This window comes from Strongylocentrotus purpuratus, unplaced genomic scaffold (assembly GCF_000002235.5).
Source record: "Strongylocentrotus purpuratus isolate Spur 01 unplaced genomic scaffold, Spur_5.0 spur5_scaffold_7, whole genome shotgun sequence".
In the NCBI taxonomy this organism is placed as follows: domain Eukaryota; kingdom Metazoa; phylum Echinodermata; class Echinoidea; order Camarodonta; family Strongylocentrotidae; genus Strongylocentrotus; species Strongylocentrotus purpuratus.
Genome location: NW_022145613.1, coordinates 17,377,788 through 17,386,567, shown reverse-complemented (window position 1 = coordinate 17,386,567; position 8,780 = coordinate 17,377,788). Strand labels below are relative to the sequence as shown.

The following is an 8,780-nucleotide window of genomic DNA, read 5'->3' as shown; positions in this document are numbered from 1 at the left end:
CATTGTTAACAGGGTCATGGCATCTCATTTTAGCAGGATTATGTTTTGAAATGTGAAGGAATAGAAGATGTCATTTCTTCATTGTAACACTAGCTACCTGTTACACATTAGCTAAACTTGTATCTAAATGAAGGCAAATATACATGCTTTCCTGTATGAAGTCTAGTTATATTGAAAGAGTCTTGTCTTAAAAGTACAGGCTTATCTTGTTTCTTTTTAATACACAACAGGACACAATTCCTCCCACAAAATCTGAAGGTGGTTGATTTATTCTTGAGAAGCTACGAAACAGAATTTAAACATCTGTTTGGTAGTCTAGATAATCAAACTCTGCAAAGCGTTATACTGTATGTGCTTGCCAAGGAGACCATACAAGTCTATGTTTTAAATCCTCTTCACGTACCCCAATAAGTAAGACATAGACTCGCTCTGAAACATGCTTTCTTCTTGGTCATGAGTAACATGGCCACTTAAGATGAACATTCTTCTCTCCGCCCCATCTTCCCCGCATCCATAATATCATTAAACCGACTGGCTAGGCCTAGGCCGTTGCCGTGCACTTGATCCTTTGACCTTTCCCAGCATCCCGTCTGCCAAATGTTGAGCAATTTATATCCATACAAGCAAATAGTGCAAAAGTGTGGAGAAATACATGTCTGGCTCTGGTACACATCTACCCGAAGATTTCTTTGGGACGAGTCCAATATACATGTATGTAAATTAAAGAAGGTTAAGTTCTGGGAAAGGCGAAAAATGATTTGTTAGCTTTTTCATTCTTTTTGTAATCGTTTGGAAGGATATCATAGAAGAAGAAAAAAGGCCCCTGAAAAGATGTCTTTTGAAATGCCATCATATTCAAAATATGACAAGCAAAAGCTAGAGTGTTTGGACGATACATTCATGGGGCATGTTTGTGTTTCAGATGGACTATGATTCTTGGTATGATATATCTGATCCAAAACTACATTAAAGCTCTCCACTGAATACAATCATCAGTCAGGTACACAAAGGACAACTTTCTTTGATGAAGTCAGCATTAGCATATTGGACAAAAAACCTTGGCCTTGCCCTTTAAATAGTAGTATAGTCAGTATTTTGAATGGATTGCTGTTTCCTTTCTTGTCTATCCGACTGAAATTGAGACAAATGTTTCTACACCATGTACAGAGTAATATAAAAGCTTCTGAAGTGCCACAGGCATTGTCTGGGTATATATAGAAGCAATTAATTTAGTGTTTCCCAGCCTTGTAAAGCTTGTAAAGCAGCCCTACCAGGGAAAGAAATAAGCCAATTGAAATGTAGGGAGAGAGAAGATGATATCATATTGTGTGAGTTGGTATAGGGACACGGAAGGAAGAGGAATGGGGGTGTTCATTTCAAAATAAAAACATGATTAGATTTTACCCAGAGTTGAAGAAAAATTACCTATGGAGAACAGGTGATGTGACGGCATTATAAACAATTTGGAGAATGGGTGATACGAAAATAATGATATAACAGGAGTGGTAGGATTCTGATGAGTGGGACATATAGAGAGGAGTACAAGAGTGAATACAAAGGTTGAAAGAAACTGAAATGGGAGAAAAGGGCCTAGAGGAAGTGAATTCATTGTATTGAAGCATTCAGGAAAAGAAAAATGACCAAGTTTGGAAAGAAATCTCTGGGAAAGACTCAGACCCATAAACAGACACTAACTTTTGATGTGGTGGAATTTGAATGGGATATGTTTGCTTTTCTCTCGATAAGCTGAACTCTTCTTATGCCATCTTTAAAAATAATTAATGAATGACGTTAACTTGAATTTTAAGAATTGTGTAACACTATTGTCTTTTGTGGTGGAATCTGAATGGGATCTGAATGGGATATGTTTGCTTTTCTCTTGATAAGCTGAACTCTTCTTATGCTGTCTTTTTTATAATGTGAATGAATTGTGTAAACCTAAATTGCTTTTGGTTTGGAACATATTAATGTTTGAGGGTTGATGTACTATATATATCCATGTACACAAAATGTCTACAAAATATCTTTCTTCTTCCTTATATTCTACTCAATTACCAATATATGATTAAAAAACAAATGATTTAACCAGGAACATTTTTTAATCTCCTCTTTTACTTGTAGGTCATCATGCCATCTACGTTGGTGTCCACGTTCCACACAATGAGGAGCAGCAACAGAAAAACCACCATCACCACCATCACAAGCACCGCCACAAAGGCAAGAGTAAAAAGAATGGCAGCTCCCACAGCAGTGCCAACAACAGTAGTTCCACTGCAGATGCATTCTTTCCAAACAGCGACCCAGATGCAAGACCAGATGCCCTACTTCTGGATAAAAACGGTACCGGTAATGAATCAAAACCATGTTGAAATTTCTTTTAAAGCTTATCTGTACTAGTTTTTGGAGGGATTAGACCACACTGCAAGGACAGGGGGTTATCTCATCAAATCAGCTCTTAATTAACATAAGAAAAAGAGGATCATAGGGGACCAATGGTCACCGATTAGGCATTGTTTTCTATATAGAGGGAGCAAGTAGCTACAAGTAGGACAGTGTGGCTTTAATTGACTGATAAGAAAGCAAGTTCTAAGTTCTTGCTTGTAGAAAAACAACCAGTGGACCTACGGGACCTGGTAATTGAGCCCCAATTATGACATCAACTTTGTTTGAATCCGGTGCCTCCTGGTTATGAGACTACTTATCTATCTCTGAAGTCATTGTCATATCTATGCCAGGGGATGCTCAAGGCACATACAGATTACGATTATTGCTGGCAGTGTCTTTTTACCAAGCTGCCAAGGCACTCAAACAGTTTAGCAATATCTCCAAGGCCTTAGGGTTTTCCAATTGATGTAATTGCAACAATATGTGCTTCTTTTCAGCAGCAATAGAATCCCGAAATATTAGATTCAGTTTATAAATGACTTGATTTTTTCCCCCAGGTTTCTGGAATTTGATAGAATGCCAACTTCATGATTCTCCTTACCCAGAGAGGTGCTGTTGAAAAAAAAAAATTGCAAGAAATTAAAAAAACAGTGTTCATGAAAGAAGTAACAAATGTGTTGCAGCAGTAATAGCAAGACAGCACAGAAATTTCCTTTTCACGAATCTACCCACATCCCTCCAAAAAAGAATTGTCTGTGTGTTCTTTACAATTTGGAAAATCTTTTCTTTCATTCTTGAAACACACAATATTTATTATTTTGCTAGACATATCCCTGCATCCATCCAGTGTGATCATATTGATATATCTGAACAGGCATTTAATTAGTGTGCTGCAGAAGAGTTTTTATCTTTGAGTATTTTTTGCACTGAACCATCGTCTGGGAAGCGTTTCACAAAGCCTTTTTTCAATGACAAATAATAAAAGTCAGTGACAAATCTGCTGATAATCAATCAGAAGCAAGGATTTCAGAACAAAAAGTGTAATTTGTCACTGATGAAAAGTTTTGTGAAACGCCCCACTGATCCTCCCCATCCTCTCTACTTGCAGGAGATGCTTCCCAGAGAGTGAAATTCATCCTGGGTGATGAAGCCGATGACGGTCATGAATCTCATGAGATCTTCACAGAGATGGAGGAGCTGTGCTATGGGTCAGATGGAGAGGAGCTGGAATGGAAAGAGATGGCGAGGTAGGCAGTATTTGAGCATGCTGAGGATAAGGTCTTCTAGATAGGGTCAGGATTAGGGTCAGTGGGGGAGGTGGAAAGGGTCAGGATTAGGGTCAGTGGGGGAGGTGGAAAGGAAAGATACACAAAGGGAGGCAAGAATTAAGTTTACTCTAGGTCTCGGCAATCAAGATGAGAGTACATCTTTCAACAATAAAAATAAAGAACAAATAATTTATTTTTTTTTCTTTCTGGCTGAGAGACTGGGCAAGTCAAAGTTTGCCGACATCCTATTGAAACGCATGTATGTACAAAAAATTAAACTGTTTTTCAATGGGATAAGGGGCAAACTGGTACTTATCGTCTGTTGGAAGCCAGAAGGGCGTTAACTCTGTGTTAAAGTATATGAGTTATTGCACTTATTGCTCCAAGCATACGTCATGATGGTTTTGTGAAGCAATGCCTAGAAGGGTAACTGTCCAGAGTTTCAACCCTTCTGGTTCTGAGTATACAATTCATTGATGATATTCTTAAAAAGAAGGTTGAGTTCTAGGAAGACATGACTAATAATTTTTTAGCGTTATCATTGTATTATGCAAGTGTGGAAGAAATCAGAGAAAAAAATGTACCCTGAAAAGCATGGCTCTTCAAATGCCTTAATTTTCTAAACATAGCATGTTTAATCATAAAAATTGGGACTCATTTTTATGCAACATCTTTGTGTAGTCCCATACACATCTTTCTGTGGTCAGTGCTTGTAACTTTACCAAGACTGGGCCAAATTTCTTATCATTTTGATGATTCCCGAACCTTGCAGTACACACCAATACTTATATGCTAGACGATCAACCTTTTCTGATCGATTTCCACAACATTTCTTTCACAATGCAATCGCATGACCAGAACTCAACTTTATCTTTAAATCGTCCTTTGTGAACAGGTGGATAAAGTATGAGGAGGATGTGGACGTGGATGCAGACCGATGGAGTAAACCTCACGTAGCGACACTGCCTCTTCACAGTCTGTTTGAACTGAGGACTTGCCTGATTAATGGCACAGTGTGTCTTGACATGGAAGCAGACAACATTGTCCAGATTGCAGGTGAGGGAATCTTCCGTGTCTTATGCCCTTGAGGGTGTTTCACAAAGATCCTAAAGTCAAACTTAACCTTAAGTTCAACTTATATATTATGGAAAGCTGTTTGTAGCCTTAAAATAAAATATATTCAAAAGCGAAAATTCAAGTATTTTAGACTTTCTATAAATTCCACATCAAGAACATGAAATCTCTGTGATAATAGAAAATATGAATGATTTGAATCAACATTTTATGCATTTTAAAATAACTTTTCCAAAATATTTTCAAGGATGCTATTAACGGCTTTCCATAATTGTTAGTCCAACTTAGAGATAAGTTCGACTTAGGTTATTTGCCAAATACCCCCCTGGTCCTTTTTCTTTTAGCATGTTTTGGGTGCGCAACTGCAGCTAGGATGTTTGTCATCTCCTGCTCCTGTGCTTAAATCCTTGATACAGGCCCTTGTAGGCATCTTGCCGCCTCCAGAATGATCATATGAAATTGCTATGTATTTCAAGCGTTTCAGTTTTAGAAATAGCCAAATTATGCACAGTTCATGTGGGTAAATTGACATGTGCCCCGGCAAAAATTGCTCATAGTTTTTTATTTCATAAAAAGTTTAGTGTTGGGATCAGGGTTGCAGTTGGGTTGTTGTAGCTTAAATGTAGGGTTAGGGTTGAGGTGGAGTATAGAGTTTGGTCCAGGGTTGAAATTAGGAAGCTGGTTTGCGCAGAAAAAGCCAGACCAGCTCCAGCTGTCATAGGACCATGTGTCATACCACCTTTGTGTGGCTGATCTGATATCCTGTAAGCTTAATATAGAAACCACCTGGTTTATGTGGGCATTAGGTTAGGTAATCAATAATTAATCATGATTATTGTTCTTTACTTTTTCTGAATGTTTGGGGGTTGGGGGGGGGGGGAGGGAAGGGGGATTGATTTTTTGTTGTTGAAAGGTTTGGAAGTAAAATCATTTTTAATTGAAAACGATTAGTGATAATGTTAATAATTGCCCTTTTTCAGACCTTGTCCTGGACAAGTTGATCATGTCGGAGCAGTTGGATGAGAGCAAGAGAGAGCAGGTCCGGGAGGCGCTCCTGCGCAAGCATCATCATCAGAGTCATAAGAAGCATCGGGACAAGAGAGGGAGCAGTCTCCTTCCCATGATCAGATCTCTGACGGACATCGGGCGTAGCCTCTCGCAAGGCGGCGCACATAATACAAGCATGGAACAGCAAGGTTTGATTGTACTGTAACAACTTGAATGGTAGAAAGTGAGAGATGTGTGTGAAAGAGAAGAAAAAAGAAGAAATGGAGAGAGGGAGAGAGAGGGGGGAGAGAGAGAGGGAGGAGGAGAGAGAGGAGGAGAGAGAGAATGAGAGAGAGAGAGAGAGAGAGAGAGAGAGAGAGAGAGAGAGAGAGAGATAAAGGAGTATACTGAATACTAAGTCTGAAACAACCTAGGAGAATCTTTGTTGAACAACTTTCTCTTGTACTAAATTCTTAGAACCAATTTGGAACAACTCTGAGTGACAGTTTTGGCTTGTTCCATTTATGTTTAATAATAGTTGCCTATGGTTGTCTCGATGACCAATGATATTTATTATACATGTACATATGAAGACTAGTGGAAGACATAGAAAGATTCTATCTGGGACAACTCTCTTTATAAAACAATTCTGTTTGACAATCTTCCTTGACATCCCTTGAGTTTGAGTTTGAGTTTATTGGTTTCACATTTCACATGAAGATACAATACAGATGACAAAATAAACATAAAAGACATATTGTTTCATAGTTTTAAAAAATGAATAGTAATTGACAAATTATTCAGACTACAAAGTTACATATCATCAAATTTGTTTGTCAACTTTTATCATTTTAAGGAAACCCAGACAAGAAAAGCACAAAACTGTGAAATGTAACAGTTTTTTATCTTGTTCTCTTCTTTTACATGTAGCAGCTGCGCAAAGTGGAATCCAGACCTCCCACGGGTCATCCCCCAACATCCAGAACAGCCAAACCTCTCCCAGCTCCCTCATGGTGAAGGGTAACTCCGGTGACCTGGGCAAGTCAGAAACCTCGGGCAGTCTTCCCAAGGTCTCTAGTCATCACAGTCTCAAGGTAGGTTGTCATGGCAATTGATGAATACTAACCACTTCTAGCAATGCTTCTTCCATTTCTGCCTTTTGTTTTCAGGTTACGATGTATGCTGGAGGTGTTCTTTTTTCTTCTTCTACCAAGGATAATGACATCATGCCTAGAGGTTCTCGCCACTATAAGCGCTCTGTTAGGTTGCTATGGCAATAGATGTTGTTGCCTTGTGCAATAATTGTTATTGCTATTATACTTGCATAATGTGATATAATGAGTAATTGATGCTCTATATGAAACTGGACTAAGTGTTCCCAGAGGACATCAAAGTGTGTGTGTATTTCTTTACTCATTCTGCTTACCGACTTGGATCAAGCAGAAGACTGGAAACCATATCTTACCTTTCTGATGTAAACATGAAATTAAAAGTTTTTGAGAATAATGCCTCGGTTACCACCCCCAAAATAATCAAGCCATAAGATGTGGCAAATCTCTTTTATTGAATTGATAACGAAAATGGTTGCTTAGTGACTTTTGCTCCTTAAAGGCATTGGATGATGGTATTTTTGGTGTTACACTCTTTACAATTTAAGTCACGGAATACATGTACATGAGAGGAAAAAGGGCCTAACTCTATCATATTTCAAAATAATTTTTTAGTCATTAAGATAAAAACTTGATTTTTTGACAATTTGAAGAGACAGAATAATTTCATCTTAGGGAATCTTGATGACTGATTCAAGGGTATTGAAATTTTCTTGAAAATGAAATCATTCTGTCTTTTTTTCTTCTATCAATAACTCATTTAATTATTTTGAATAAGTTAGCCCCTTCATCCATTCAGGTTTTCATTTGCAAACTTTCTTTGAAAAAAGAAAAGAAATTAAGAGGTATATATGTCACAACTCTAGGTGAAAGGTATGCAAGTGAATTCTTGAAAGGAGTATAAGTATCTTCGGAATAGCATTGATACTACTGTATCACTAATCTGTTCCACAGGAATGTATTGTGAAGAAGAAAGAATCAAATAGTCACAAATATTTTAATCACTCAAATAGGTAGATCTTATGTGAACTGGGAATTCACATTTAACTGTAATTTCAGTTTATAAAAATGGAAGAAGATGAAGAGAAAGGTATTTCAAAAGAAAAAGAATTTTCACATTCATGTACGATCAGTAAATTTGAACCCCTTTGTCATTGGTACCTATCAACATAAAGCAAAGCATTGTTTGATAAAACAATGAAACAATGAGCACTGCCAGGATATCGAGTGGGAAAGCCAAAAGATCTTGTGACATAATAAGCAAGTCATTGGAAAGCAGGTCATTGAAAACCATGTCACAAAGTGGGAAAAAAAGGAGTGGGGAGGGACTGGGGGAGGAGAGGGGGCGTTAATGAATGGTTGTTTGATGAAAACAAGTAGAATGTAATGTTTCTTACAACATAAAACTGAAGTTGAATATCCAAAAAAAAAAGGAGGGGAAAAAAAGAAACCAAAGAAAGCATGGCAATGCATGAGCAAGTCCAATTTTTTTGTCCCATTTGATAAAAAACACATTTATGATTTTATTAATTTGCCAGACCTATTGGAGCTTCGATCAGGCCATCTATCGAGTACAATAAACAAATTTGAGTCAATTTGAATTTATAATAGTGTAATGTATATATGTGTAATGTATAGGACATTTATGACCTAATAAATATCTTGGATGCGTTAAAACAAATACTTGATCTATTTTCATTTCGAGAAGTCCCTTTGAGAAGTACAAACAACAGAAATCATGCCATGTTTCTGCAGATACATGTACTTTAATGTCTTTGGCCATGGTCCAAAATGAGTTACTCGTTTGTTCTGAAATTTCATTAGTGGTTATGAGTCACATCTCAAAAGAAGCGACGGGTCGTAAGCTTAAGGCAAATCATGTCATTTAATGAAAAAGGAGTTTAATGCTCTATCATAAGTTTGTCGCCCTCTTTCCTGATGCTCTCCTCAATGTTCA

At 37.6% G+C, this 8,780-nt stretch overlaps 1 protein-coding gene across 1 annotated transcript in view; it reads left to right on the top strand.

Annotated features, from left to right (window-relative positions):
- Positions 1-2,119: 2,119 nt before the first annotated feature.
- NBC (sodium bicarbonate cotransporter) overlaps positions 2,120-8,780 on the top strand; it is a gene marked incomplete at its 5' end in the record, with an annotated part of 41,289 nt that continues 34,628 nt past the window's right edge. Inside the window, 5 exon segments of the mRNA NM_001079551.1 lie at positions 2,120-2,340; positions 3,494-3,632; positions 4,549-4,709; positions 5,708-5,923; positions 6,645-6,808. Of these exon segments, the coding sequence (NP_001073019.1) occupies positions 2,120-2,340; positions 3,494-3,632; positions 4,549-4,709; positions 5,708-5,923; positions 6,645-6,808 (901 nt within the window).